Source organism: Trichosurus vulpecula, chromosome 5, assembly GCF_011100635.1.
Source record: "Trichosurus vulpecula isolate mTriVul1 chromosome 5, mTriVul1.pri, whole genome shotgun sequence".
Lineage (NCBI taxonomy): Eukaryota > Metazoa > Chordata > Mammalia > Diprotodontia > Phalangeridae > Trichosurus > Trichosurus vulpecula.
In genome coordinates, this window is record NC_050577.1 from 301,815,012 (window position 1) to 301,829,504 (window position 14,493).

Here is a 14,493-nt window from a genome sequence, read left to right on the forward strand (position 1 = left end):
GCATTTGAATTGGCCCAGGAAGGATCAGTGAGTTGTCCAGGCTCCCTCAGGTAGGAGGAGGAAGAAATAGACTTTAAACCCAGGTCTTCTGACTCCACCACTGCCCCTTTTCCACAGTCCCTCCCTGGGATTAAATTGTTCCCGATCATGTAAGTTAGGAAGTACTAGAATCAGTCCTCAAACTCCAGTTCTCTGCCTTAGGGTCTAGGGCCATTTGCTCACTACCACAAAGCCTAGCTGAAACTTCCTTCTTGAGAGTCTGTGACATTTTGCCAATTTGTTGCTATTATTTATTTCCATTTCAAGCATCTGGCAGGGACACTACCAGGGGCCACAGCCAAAAGCAGAAGTATACCTCCCTCCACCCATTCTGCTATAGATTTCTGGGGGCTTGGGAGGCGCTGGGAACAGGGAAACCCCCCCCCCCAAAAAAAACTTCCCAGCCCCTTGTGGCTTGCTCTAAAAGCTCAGCCCACCTCTGCCCAAAGAGGGAGGAGGGGGAGGGTGACCACCTGAGGCGTGCAAGGCCAATTCCATCCGCTGCAATTCATGACCTCTCCCCTACTTGTACCCCCAGGCTCCCGGTGTTCTCTCCTTACTGCTGCTTCTAGCCAGACACGTTCCTTTGGCCTGGGCCCTGGCCCTTGGGGTTTGTAAAGGAACAAAACGCTTCTTCTGTGGTCTCCAATGCATCTGAAGATCACATTTCCTTCTCAGAACCATATGCCACTTGTTAGGAATTTTTTTGATTTATAAGTCAAATGTCTTTCACCTTTCCTAATCCTTGAAGCCAAGGGTGTCTGAGCTGGCAGGAAGCACAGAGAACATCTAGTTGGACCTCTCCACTTTCCAGGAGGCCCAGAGAGGTCCCCAAGCATGTTCCTGAATAAGCCCAGGCTAAGACAAGCTTCACAGCTGGAGGGAAACTTCAAAATCAGCCACTCCAAAGCTCCCACTTAATAGATAAGGAAACTGAGGTCAGAAACATCCACAGCACTTGGACCTAGAAGGAACCGGGCCTTGTCTATTCTAACCCAATTATTTAAGAGATGAAGAAGGTGCCCCGGGGAAATGACCTGCCCAAGAGGCCAGTTAGGAAATGGCAAAGGCAGGATTGGAGCCCATGTCCTCTGCCAAGCATCAGCATCCTTTCCATTACGCTAAGTGAAGTGATGAGGCAGAGTCAGGTCTCAAACCCATGTCCTAAGTCTCCATGGAGCATTCTCTGAACTCCCCCGCCCCAGATCTTCAGCCTCTGAGACAGGGCTTGCTCTCACACACACTGCCCTCCAAACAGCTGAATATCTCAAATGGATTCACCTGGGATGTAAAAACAATCCTGGCCCTTTAAGTGGGGAGGCCCAGGTAACAAATGGGTTTGGACCAAGATATGCCAGGAAAAACCCCTCCAGAAGATGTGTTTGCTCAATCTGGATATTGTCCTGGGCAAAGAATGTGAACACAAATCCCACCACCCAGGTGTTCTGCTGGGGGAAAGGGGCAAATATTTTACTTAGCTGCAAAATATTCTTTTAGGTTTGAATGGATATTATCCTCCTCACCTCATCTCTTAATATTTTCAGAAATCTTCCGTGAAATCCATTCTGCCATGCAGTCAGGATAATAGATCTGTGAGGGCAGAGAGGTAACTAAAAGCCTTCATCCCCCTGAGGCTGCCATGAGGCACCTTATCAAAGCAAAGAAGGTCCAGACACAGGGGCTGGTGTTAGACCCTGTGGTGGTTGTGGAAGGCAGGAGAAAACTGGGGGAGACTTGTTTGTGGCAGAACGAGGGGGTCTCCATCCCTGGGTAGAGCTTGCCATGCATCTATATGTGTTTGTGTTCCCCTATGTCAGGTGGGACCCTGGAGAATTGTGTCATTTGAGAGGATGAGTAGTTGGCAGAGTCAAAGCCTGGACTTGGAGGCTGGAAGGTCTTGGCTCAAATCCCACCTCAGACATTCATCTCAGCTTCAATCTCCTCATTTCTCAAATTGGAATAATACCCATAATACCTAACTCACATGGTGATTGCGGCGATCAGGTGAGATTGTGGCTGGCAGTATGGATGATGAGCTGCGCTTGGAGTGAGGAAAAGCTGACTTGAACTCTTGCTCAGATCCATACTAGCTGTGTGACCCTGGGCAAGTCAGCACCTCTCTCTGGGCCTCAGTGTCTTCACTTGTAAAGGGAGGAAGCTCCATGAAGATCCACCTCCTGATCTAGGATCCCATTGTCTCTGTAAACCCTAAGCACCATATAAATATCAGCTTCGGTAACCATACCACTGTGGCCAGGGTATGGGCAGCCCGTGCCCGGTCCTTGGTGTTTCTCGCAGCCCTGACAGGATAGTTCCTTAGAGAAGCTTTGAGCATGCGGGAGATTCAGCCCTTCTTGGGCTCTTGGGTGCCTCCCAAGCACCCAGGCAATTCCCTGGACTTCTCTAAGACTCAGTTTCCTTATCTGTGAAGTGGGATAACAATGATAATATCCCTCCCCTCTCCAATGTCCTTTGTAAATCCTTACTATGCTGTAGAAACAGGAGCTGCTTGCGCCTCTTCTTTGTAATGGTCACTTTCTCTTTTGATGCTTGGGTCCCATTCCACAGCTCCAGGCTTTGGATCAGAAGTCCTTCCAGAGGAGGGCCTGGGCTCCTTTATCTTTGGTTTTGCCCTAAGACCTGGCACAACACTTTCTAAATCGAAGGCGGCTGATGATTATTTGCCCAATAGGATTAATTGATCACTTTTCCTTCATGGAATGAATGCCTTTCCTCCCTGCCTCTCCAGGCCTTCCTCTCTGCCTCAGGAAAGGGCGCTCATTCTAATCCCACTGCTTAACTGCCTTTCTCTTTTCGGAGTCAACTAACATTCAAGAAAATGAGGTGTCCTCCCTTCAGTGGGAGTGGGTTATCTTTCACCGGATCTTAGGAGTCAGAACTGAAGTTCGTTTAATTCAGGGATCATGGTTTATGGAAAGGGCTCCAGATCATCAGCCTTGTGGACCAACTGATTGACAAACCCTAGGTTAAAATCCAGCTTCTGCCACCTCTTGTTGGAACAGTCAGGAGCCGCTCCCTGAGCCCCATCAGGAGCAGATCCCTGGGCCCCACCTGGAGCAGATCCCTGAGCCCTATCTGGAGCAGTCAGTGGCCTCAGCTCTAAAATGGGGGGAATGACGCCAGTACTTCTTACCTCGAAGGGTTATCAAATGAGATCATATAGCAAATCATATAGGTTTAGTAAACATTAAAGTGTCATATATATATGTCATATATGTGATATATATGTCATATATACATATATATGTGTGTATATATATATATATATATATGAATTTTCGCAATGATTATTTCAAATGAGGAAACTGAAGCCCAGAGAGGGAGGGGATTTGCCGTGGTTAGTTAACTTGCCTGCTATCTGCTATCTGGTAGCATCTTGTCTTAACTAATTTAGTCACTGAATGCCAGCTTTATTGTACCCATGCTAATTAAGGTTTGAAAGTGCTATTGGTCTTCTCTAAGTTTAATGCCAGAAGTCCAAAGACCAGAATGCCTTGGTCTCCCTGGCCTAGTTCCAGTTCTTCATCCCACTGAAATGGAGTGGACTGATCTGAAAAGAACTGAATGTTGCCTCTCCCCATGGCATGCTCTTTACCCTGCCCAGCCAAATGCTCCTCACTCCTGCAAGCCTGTATAGATCACAGATCCTGGGGAGTTCTGTTTCTGATCTTTCATTTGCCTTGTGATCTCCAGTGCTCAGTGTCAAAAGATGCCTTCTCATCAATAAGGAAAAGTCATATCTGGAGTTTGTTTGTGAGATCAGAGTGAAGAGCAGTAGGCAAGTCTGAGAGGTCAAGTTTCTTCCCATCGGCTTTCTATTAGTGTGGTGTATGTGCGCTAGAATTCAAGGTAAATAACATTCCCCAAAGGCTTATTTCTTAAAAGTGTATCCTGGGATGTTCCTTTGGAACCATCCCGTCTTCTGGTGCCTCAAGGGCTGGGGAGAATACTAGAGGCAGTTTTCTGAATGCAGTCAGATTTATATCCATGCCAGCTCTCCTGCCCAGTCTCCCTGACTATGGTGTGGCTTGGTTTGGCTCACTCTGCATTCATCTACCCTTCTAAAGTGTTCATTCTTTTGGCCAATGCCCTGCAGAATTGGTAAGGAAGCACTCCAAGGCATCTCACTCCCATTTTAGCATAAGCTTGGCTGTTTTCAGTCTGTACAAGGCATACACAATGGCCACCCCAGGAAGGTAAGTAAGTCATGCTGGAAGTCTAATATTTGTCTTCCCAACTGGAACTACTGAGCAATTTATGTTGGTGACCTTTTTTACCCTAGGCTGGGAGCCATAGGCTGAGAGGTTAGGTCTACATTTGGGAAGTATAAAATAAGAATGATCATCTGAAACAGTCATAGAATCCCAGAGGCTCAAAGTTGGAGAATGGGTCAGAGGTCAACAGTATAATGTGGCAGCCAAGAGAGCTAATGTCATCTGAGGCTGCATCAAGAGAGGCGAGGGGCCCAGGACACCACTTGGACAGTGATACTCCCATGATCCTTCACTCTGGACAGATCTCAGCTGGCCAGAATACTATTCTCACTTTGGAGAAATAGAACAAGTTGCCTCAGAACATTGGGAGGTAGGCATACAGGACAGTGGAAGGACTAGCCATTGCCAAATAATTAACAGGCACATGCCAGTCACAGTGTGAGGTGACAGGGATATGAAGACCAAAACAGAAGCAGTCCCCGCTCTCAAGGAGTTAGCATTTTGCCAAGGAAGACCACATGTACACTACAAGTATATTATGAGGAGTTGGGAAAGAGGGGCCTAGCAGTCAGGGTGACCAGGAAAGGCTGAGCCTTGAAGGAAGTCTATGAAATGGAGGTGAGGAGAGGATGTGTGCCAGGCATGAGGGACAGCCAGTGCAAAAGGATGGAAATAGGACATGGAGCACCATCTGTCAGGAACACAGAAAAGGGCAATTTGGCTGGACCACAGAGGACAGGAAGGGGAGTCGAGTATATGGCAGGAGAGACTAGTCTGAGGCCAGGTTAGAAAGTGCTTTCAAAGCCAGAGTTTAGATTTTGTTCTAGAAACAATTATGAGCTGCTGGCATTCATGAGTAGAGGCACAAGATGGTCATATGTATGCTTCAAGGAAATCACTTTCAGCTTCATGGAAGGGAGACTGGAATGAGGACAGACTTGAGATCGAGAGACAAATTAAGAGGCTGGTACAACACTGTAGGCAAGAGGTGATGAGGAAGCGAGGTGGCTGTTGGGTGAGGAGTGAGAAGGGAGCAGTGATGAGAAATGTTGTGGAGCTGGAAATTTCAAGTCTTGGCAAGTGATTGGATTTGTAGGCTAAGGGAGAGTCAGAAGTTAAGAAGAATGCTGCAGTCATAGGAACTTGGAAGAATGATGATGCCCTTGACAGAAAGAGGGAAGTCTGATGAGGGGTGACAATCATTCAAAGGAACTAGGGATGCCTGGCCTCAAGACAGAAGGCTTAAGGGAAACATGATGGCCACTGTCTTCTCAAGCATTTGAGGGGTGGCCACGTGAATGAGGGGTTAGATCCATTCTGTCTATTCCCAAAAGATAGAATTGGTAGCAAGTGGGTAGAACTTTCAGGGGCAGATTTCATCTCAATGTAAGGGAAAACATCTTTCTATTTGGTAAGATCATGAACATGCCCATCACCTTTGGATGGCCATTAGAGCCATCCCAAAGTGGGAGGTAGTGGGTTCTGTTTCACTAGCAGTCTTCAAGTAGAGGCTGCATGATCCCTTTTTGGAGAAATTGTTGGGTGAATTCCTGTTCAAATGGGGGTGAGCTAGATGACATCTGAGGTCCTTTTTCTACCATTCCATCAAGTTCCCCACCAGATGAATGACTCTTCTCTATGGAATCTCTAATGGGTGTCCATTTAACTTCTGCTTGAACACCCCCATCTTACAGGGCTTCCATTGTGAGGCTGCTTTGATTAGGAAGCCCTTCCTCACTGTATTGTTGACCCTTATTTTGCTGGTTCTCCTCTTTGGGACAAACAGTGATGGAGACCCACACAGTGTTAGGACTAATGTTCAAGCTAGTTACTAAACAGGAGGGCAAAGGGAGGCCTCTTCTCAGCAGAGGCAGGAGTGCTTCCTAGCTCAAAAATCTAAAATGGAGAACTTACTGGCATAGAAAATCCACAAGCCACTGGGGACTGAGCTGCAAACTCTAGCCAGGCTTGGAAAACTGTCCTGGTTACTTGGTCTTGATCAGGATTACACCTCATTATTCATGCTAGGGGAGGGGAACTACAATACAGAGAATCCAAAACAGTGGATAATCATAGAAGTTGCTATCATTTTACTGAGAAGAAGAGAGCACCAGAGTGAGAGAGAAACCTGCCCAGCACAACAGAGAATAAGGGGCAGAAGCAGGGATCAAACCCAGGTCCTCTGACTCCAGAGCTCAGTGCTCTTCCCCCACACACCATGCTCCAATTATGTCTGGAGGACTTTTTCCCCTGAAGGAAGAAAGGAAAGCAAGATCTCTCTCCTTAACTTGGTTTTACTCAGGCCTCCCAAACCACTCCACAGAGGGACAGCCACAGCCCAGAAGCTTCTAGAATGATGAAGGAAAACCAGTGATGCTGCAGACAAGCTACATACACACACGACAGAACATTGACTATTATTGTTCCACTGAAGTTTGTAGTTGTGACCTGTCTTCTTCCCTCAGTGCCATGACTTTGGTTTAAGGGACAGAATATAAAGCTAAAACCCCCTTTAGAGATCAATTGCCTACTCCTCCCCTTCCTTGCCCCCCACTGTAGCCCAGGACAGTTCAATGACTTCCTGTTACAATTCCTGTTTTCTTGCTCAGGTACCAAATTCATTAGCTGAGTTCCAAGGACTATGCAGATTCTGAGCAAAAATGCCAATACTTAGGATCATAGGTTTGAGGCCGGAAGGAACCTTTGAGGTTCCAATACTATCATTTTACAGATGGTAAAATGAGCCTCAAAGGACTTAAGTGACACAGGGATCAAGTTGTAAATTCAGGTAGATTCACCCCAGGTGCTCCACTTGAATGACATAGCATCCCAAGTTTCCTTCCAGGGTTAGACAGAACTACAAGGTATATGAAGAACTACAGCAAGCATTGGGAGAACTGGAGACCCAGCAAAGTGTGGAGCCACCATCAAATGCACAACATAGTGGGGCAAGGATGCTAGAACCTAGGAAGGAATTCACAGCTAATGACAATATATTAACAAGACCGAGGAGGAAGAGGAGGAGGTAGGGGAGGAGGTAGCCAGGCCAATAGAACAAGAAAGACAAGGAGTAGAAGGCAAATAAAATCGCAGGATGGCAGAACTATAAGGAGCCTTAAAGAGATCTAGTCCAATCTTCTTGTTCTAAAGATAGGAAAACTCAAGCTCTCCAGAGGATGAGGTCCCACAGCAAGCTGGTGACAGGCATGACAGTGTTCTTCCTCATAATGAGGGCCCAGGGCTCTTTGCACCATAGCTTCATATGAGTTGTTAGCCAGAAACAGATTTTCAATCTAATTCACGACTATCAGAAAGGCGAGATCCAACTACAAATGGAGCCCCAATCAGGTAGAACAAGAACTGGGCCCATAGCAGAAGCTGAAGTTGTAATAAGGCCTTGAGGTCTCCATGACCAGCAACATGGGAGAGCTGGAAAATCCCTTTGACCAAAGCAAGTGCAGCCCCAGCTCCTCTAAAGTCTGAGCAGCAGCTGCCCTTGGTGCTGAAAAGCAGTGAACTTAGAAGACTCTTGACCCAGGAAGCCCTGCAGGGACTAGCACTACAGATAGATGTGGCATCCTGCAAGCTGGCCACCGTGCCAAGAAGCACATCCATTTCTTCTAGTATAGGAGGGCAGTTTCTCTTAGCACCTGACGTGTGCAGAGAGTATGCCCGCAAGCCATTCTTTCAATGACTTAAATGTGCATGGCTGCTGGGCTCAAATCTAATGGCTCCTGACTCCTTTTGAAACTTCCCATATTATCTTCATCTGCTCTTTTATTCTGTCCCCACAAGTTTAAATTATAGAGATAAACACAATTTGCCCAAATGAGGCCCATGGACATAATGGCCAGGGCCAAAAAGACAGGACAATGGATCTCAGAGGGTGCCACAGTATTACTGACAGAAAAGCCAGATTGACTATAAGCTTGACTTGTGATGATAGTTTACCCACTAACAGAGACACCATCAATGCCGGAGGGCAGGAGGGGAAGGGGCAAGGGGGAGGACTTCTGCAGATGGTAGAAAAATAAAGCCGTGTCATTGATTAAATTTAATTGGCAATATCTTTTCAGCCCAATTTTGTTTTTCTCTCCTCCCCCCTCCCTCTCTCTCGCTCTCTCTTCCTCTCTCTCTCTTTTCAGAGGGTATGAACTGTATGAACAAAGATCATGGGTGCGCACATATCTGCCGGGAGACGCCCAAAGGTGGGGTTGCCTGTGAATGTAGGCCTGGCTTTGAACTTGCCAAAAACCAGAGGGACTGCACACGTAGGTAGATGGAGATTGATGTGTCAAATGCCCCCCAACCTGTCTGCTTTGCCAAAGAAAAGTGTTTCTGTGTTGCTTTGTTCATGCTGCCATTGCTTTCCAGAGACCAAGATCACCAGCTAGCCGTGGGGTAGGGGTGACTTGTAGCCTGATAATAAATGGGCTAGGCATAAGTTCCAAGATTTAGTCCATAAAGGCTTTGGTTCCTGCTGTTTTGAGGGGCTACTTCCCCATTTCCTTTTTCCTTGAAACAACATCTGTCCTTGGGAGTGGGAATGCAGTACAGCAGAGTGAACTTCGGTAGTGTCTCTTTTCTAGACATAAAATCTCCACCCAAATCCTCCCGAAGTAGGAAATGACCCTGGGCTAATGTTTTCTCTTATAAATGGAACTCCCACAGGAGACTATGAAACCTGGGACCCAGATGAGTTGATATCTCTGTATGTAGAGCCAGGCTGAAACAAAAGGGGGAGGGACATATATGTTAACAGGAAGGCATGAAAAGCAAAGGTTTGACCAGGACTTGTGATTTATATCTCCAGAGCTCTTATTGGTTCTCGGGAATAAACAGTATTGGAGCATGGACCAGGAAACCCTCAAGTAAGACAAAGAGGCCAAACGTAGCACTGAGCTCACCACATTGAAGTGACCTCACCTTTTAACATGGGGTTCCACAGTCCCTGTTTGTATTTGAGAGAGAGGGAAAGCTCATAAGCCTGAGGATACCCATTCAATTGGCCTTTGTATGTATCTGAAATTCTCATCCCAAATTCTGGCTCCAGATACCTGGCTGGAGAGGTCCCTAGATTGGAGCTTCTTTTCTTAGCCCATGAGGTGCTAGGACTTTGATGTTCCAGGACTTGCGATTTCCTCAGCATATGCCCTGCCCTCCATGGTCTTAGATTACAATTTATTTCTATACCCTATCCATAGATGGCCTTTGAGAGCTGTTGGCATCCTGAATCCAGGCTAGTGAGGCTATGCCTCTCTGAACTTAGCCACACTTGGCCTACCGGGGCAGGCCCACAATCCATCACTGCTGGACAGGTTTCAAAGTCCTTCCAGCCTGGGATAGCCCATCACCACTTGGGTTTCTCTGGAGTAGGCTTCTAGATTCCATGGCCACCTTTAACATGATGAAGCCTTGGAATAGAACCTCAGTGAAGATGGCCAAGTTAAAGAACATATAGCAATAAGGAGTAATTATGTTTCTTGCTCAGCACCCATCTACCAAAGAGCTTTATCCACAGACAAGATCTGACAAAAAATTTATCAGGAAGGACCATCTTCCAGCTCCATCCACTTATGGGGGCCTCTTCTTGGCTGATAGCATATGCTGGCTTGAAGTCAGCCCATCTTCACAAGGTGGGAGACTCTTCCCATCTGTCTTCAAGGCCAAATTGCCCCCAACCCCCCCCCACACACCTTTGCCACAGATATACTGTAAGGAAAAGGGAATGGTCCAGAAGGTCTGTCACTAATCTTGGGAGAGATTCACCACTGATAAATCCTTTTGTTGCCATCCTGGTCCCAGACCTTGAGGAACTTGGCAGCATAGCCCAGCATCAAAGGTTCCCCAAAGGAACACTCCCAGTGCTAGGGGAACATCGGGCCCCTGCAGCCACCATGTTCTTCAGTGACTTGACTCCTTTCTCTATCCTCCAAATGTACAATTTTCTGATGCCAGCTGGTTTGCAAACATTGGAAGGAAAAGCCCCACTTCTCGTTTTGTGTGCTAGCTGCACGGAGTCCCAGCAGGACCAAGAAAAATCTTAGCCAGAGCCATTACCCTCCCATCCCCCATAGCTTAGCTGCATAACCTTCCTTGACACATACCTATAATTTAATACAGGAAAACATTTGTCCTTTGCAAATTCAAAAAAGAGAAAAAGTTATGGGTAAACATTGTCACACATCTATAAGGAGCTGTACATTGTTCATCCTTATTCAATTTATCTTGTACCTTTGAAAATGTGTTTTGCAAAGTAGATGTTTGCTCCTCTGGCCACCATTCAATTTATTGGCCAACCCTCCAGCTGTAGATGGTTCTTTCCCAAGAAACATGGCACCACTTAACTTCCCTTTGCTGTTTGAAAACAATGAGAAAGCAAATGTCTAAGTAAATCACTGAACAGGGACTCTGTGGAGTAGAAGGAGCGAGGTGTAAGCCTCAACACAAGTCATTTTGGCTCTGGACATTCTTTAAACGAGGCTTTTATTCACCTAATACCTGCCATTTGGCCCAGAAGATTACTATGGACAACCCAAGAAAAAGTAATATTCATAGTTTCCTACGATAGGCTGATGCCTGCATTGTTCAGGCACATCTCCAAAAGAGTATTCCTCAACCTTTCTGGAATTCCAGTGATCATATCCTGCCTGTCTTCCCCCACGTTAAAAGGGCTGGATCACACATGCTCATTTTTTACCCAGTTGCAATTAATTAAAATGAGTTATAAAAATAAGGGCAAGGAGAATTTCCCATAATCTCTTGAGATCATTAGAGGCCTCGCAGATATTCCACAGCCCAAAGTTGGGCCCAGAAGATAAGACTTCACATTTGCAGCCTGTCTTTGTCTCCATTAGCCTAGAGCTATGAGAATCTAAGGGTAGGTTTTCTCAATTATTCATAATGCACATTAGTTAAATTCCAGTGCAAACCAAGGTATTCTGTTCCCCTCCTCTTCCTCGCCTTAAGCATGCTGAGACTGAGTTGGCCCTTTACTGGTAGAGTAAAAGTAAAGTAGAATTGGCCTTCACTGGCCAAGTTGGGAGAAGCAGAGGCTTCTGGAGCTACACCATTGCTATGGAGGTCTCGTCAGTAATGAGCTCACTAGTAAAGGCAGTTGCCAGGTTCAGGTCAGTGTCTGTGTGGTTTCAGTGCACAATACATCTGATCTTCTGGCCCTCACACTTAGCTAATCTGTCAGAAGTCTAAAACGACTGACGACAAGAGTGTCTGACCACCTGAAAAAGGGAAAAGAAGGAGGGGTTTAGAAGGTGGTATTAGGGATGAAGCTACCACTGACCTTAGAACAGAGAAGCAACATCACCTACCCCTTTCATTTTCTCTGTACCTAAAAGATGGCTCCGTGCCCAGCATCACCAAGTGGCTGCATGAGACTCTCCCCAGAAACATACACAATAAAGGGAACACAAAAACAGATGGGTAAGGAAGCCACCCAAGTAGCCAGGCTCCTCAGAATCTCACTGCTGTGTCACACAGTGGCCTCAGCCCAGTTCAGGCTTTCCCCACATTTATATGTTACCTTCAGGGTGCCCAAGAAATTGAGAAAGGCTTTGTTCCCAAAGATCAACTGCCCTGACTTGTAGTTGGTAGCCCTTTGGGGCCCTTTGGGGCTGCTGAAGAAGACACTGTGTAAGGTACTCTCCAAATTATAACAGCCCTAATTTCCAAGAAGTTCAGTAAGACCACATGTAGCATCTGTGATACAAACCACAGCTCCCTGCATAGCAAAGCACTGTGGGAGAAAAATTCCTCAGGGTTGTAGGAAGAGCAGTCTCCCCATGAGGGGCCTGGGCAGGGTGTTGAATCACCCAATTAATTTAGTTTAATTCAACAAGTATGTATTAAGTGCCTACTATGTGGCAAGCATTTTGCTAGGCACTGGACATAGAAGGACAAAAAGAAAACTGTTTCTACCCCCAAAGAGCTTGTATTCTATTGAGGGAAACAACACATACACGGGGATATCAATACAAAATCAACATGAGGCATAGTACTAGAAAGCAAGCACATAGAAGGCATTTAATATAAGGCTTAGATTCTATTGGAGGGGACAGCGGGCATTTGAAGGTGAAACTTTGCTGCAAAACGAGTCAACAATCCTTAGTCAAGTTAGTTCTTTCTGCAAATCTGCATTCCCTTGCTGTGCACGTGTACATATGGGAAAGATAAGAGACACTGAAAACCCCATTGGCAGCATTTCAGAGCTTTGCTCACCATTTCTGTTCAGAGCCCCAAATTATGCGAAAGGTACTTGGATTTTCCCAAGCCAACAATGACGTCTCTGTTCCTGGGCCTGCCCCCCTCACCCGAGGATTTCTGGAGCCCCCAGTAGCCAGCCTACTTCCTGGTCAAGAATGCAGCTGTGTTGGAGACAAGAGAAAGCTGGTCCCAGAGCAATCAGCTCCACCCATCAGGCGCTAAAAGTGGACAGACAGGCAATGAAAGGAAAGAACCAAGGCCCTTGCTATTCAAACAAAAACTCTCCAGCCATTGAGTTGGTTTCCTATTTATCTTTCAAAGACTTTAGCCTTGGAAATTGGCTCTCTAGGACTGAAGAACCATGCCTCTGTGATTTTGGCCCTCCTATAGAGTAGGCAAGGCTGGGAGCTGGCCTGCTTCATACAGGAGCTGGAGACCATGACAAGTCATACTCATGGTACAACTGGTATGCTGTGGGCACTTCGGGGAAGCGTAAAAGAGTAAAGTAGAAGTGATCCCTCTCTTCTGAGCCATTTTTTTCTTCATGAAACTTGCTCTTGAGCATTATGATAGACTTAGACACTCATGAATTTTTCTCTTGACTGAAATGTGCAACTTCATTCAGTGAAAATAATGCCCACTCAAATTCCCCAAATTATTCTTTTCTGATAGACCACCTAATAATTTCTGAGTAGCTAAAAAAGTTAATAGATTTATCAGATAAAACTTAGTCAATTCAAATGCCAACGATCTGGAAAGATGGTAATTAGGATAGGGACTAGGGTTACCTTTCCACTATCCATAAGGAAAAGGTTGGCCAAGCAAATCAAGGCTAAGGGCAAAATGTCACTAAAAAGTAGAGGAGGGAAGAAGGAGGATGGAAGTTACTTAAGAAGACAAACTATTTTGAAGCAACCTAAAGCCACCCTAGAAGCATCAGCCTCAAACAAATGAGCAATATGCTCATTTCAAATAATTATTAGCAAGCCATTAAAGTTGGTCCCTTAAGGAACCCTGCTAGAAAACACTCTTTTATCCTAGTTCTGCTTACTATAAATGCTTCCTTTTGTCTCTTTCTTTGGAACTTAATATATGTAAAAGTGCATTTCTTTAAGAACAAAGCAGAAGGGAGACTTTTTGCCATCTCACTCCACCCATGGCTAGTCCAAATTAATAAACTTTTATTAATCTATTTCTTGGAATATTTCAATCCATGCATAACAGTATCATATGGCACGTGTCTTAAGCATGACACATTATAAGAACATTCCAGAGCTCTAGGTGGAATTGCCTTCAGCTGCACTAGATTTTGGAACTAACATTGGAGTTGTTATGACTTAGATCTGTTCTTCTTCAAGCATAGGAGGAGGTCATCAGGAAAGAAGAGAATTTCTCAGCGTCAGTTGGGAAATCTAACTCTCACTGGCAGACCATTTATTCCTTTCCTTCCAACACTTTATAGAGATGGCAAGAGTTGTTTTTCCCCTTGATGAGGAAGGAGTATTTTCAGAGGTTTTAGGAAGTGTGGGGCAAGCTAAAATTATTCAGTCATGTCCCATCCCAATTTCTTAATGAAAGAAGAGCCTCAGATTTTCTTTAAAAATATATAGCTGAGAAGCAGTCAGGGAAATGAAAAAAGATGGTGATATTAATCTAACCAAAAAGAAATCTTCACAATGTTAATTATCTTTTGCTTTGAAAGACCATAAAATAATGATAGTTATTATTATAAAAAGAACACAAGACAAACACACAAACTAATCGTTTTGTTATCATTCTGTTTATATACACACGTACATTTTGGGTATAACTAGTAACCTGTAACTATGGAAACGGAGGCTGCCAGCACACCTGTGATGACACTGATACGGGGCCTGTATGTGGCTGTCATCAGAAGTATGCCCTCCACTCCGATGGCCGGACATGCATTGGTAAGTAGAACACCATTTGAAGCCAATGTTGTTACATTGCCACTGATAGGAGAGAAGGACCCCTTTCC

At 45.4% G+C, this 14,493-nt stretch overlaps 1 protein-coding gene across 2 annotated transcripts in view; it reads left to right on the plus strand.

Moving 5' to 3' along the window:
• Window positions 1-14,493, plus strand: part of SCUBE1 (signal peptide, CUB domain and EGF like domain containing 1) — a 258,064-nt gene that overhangs the window by 160,219 nt on the left and 83,352 nt on the right. For both annotated transcript variants that reach the window (XM_036761573.1, XM_036761572.1), the window contains exons 5-6: window positions 8,420-8,545; window positions 14,309-14,425. In XM_036761573.1, coding sequence (XP_036617468.1) covers window positions 8,420-8,545; window positions 14,309-14,425 — 243 coding nt within the window. The remainder of the gene's footprint in view (window positions 1-8,419; window positions 8,546-14,308; window positions 14,426-14,493) is intronic.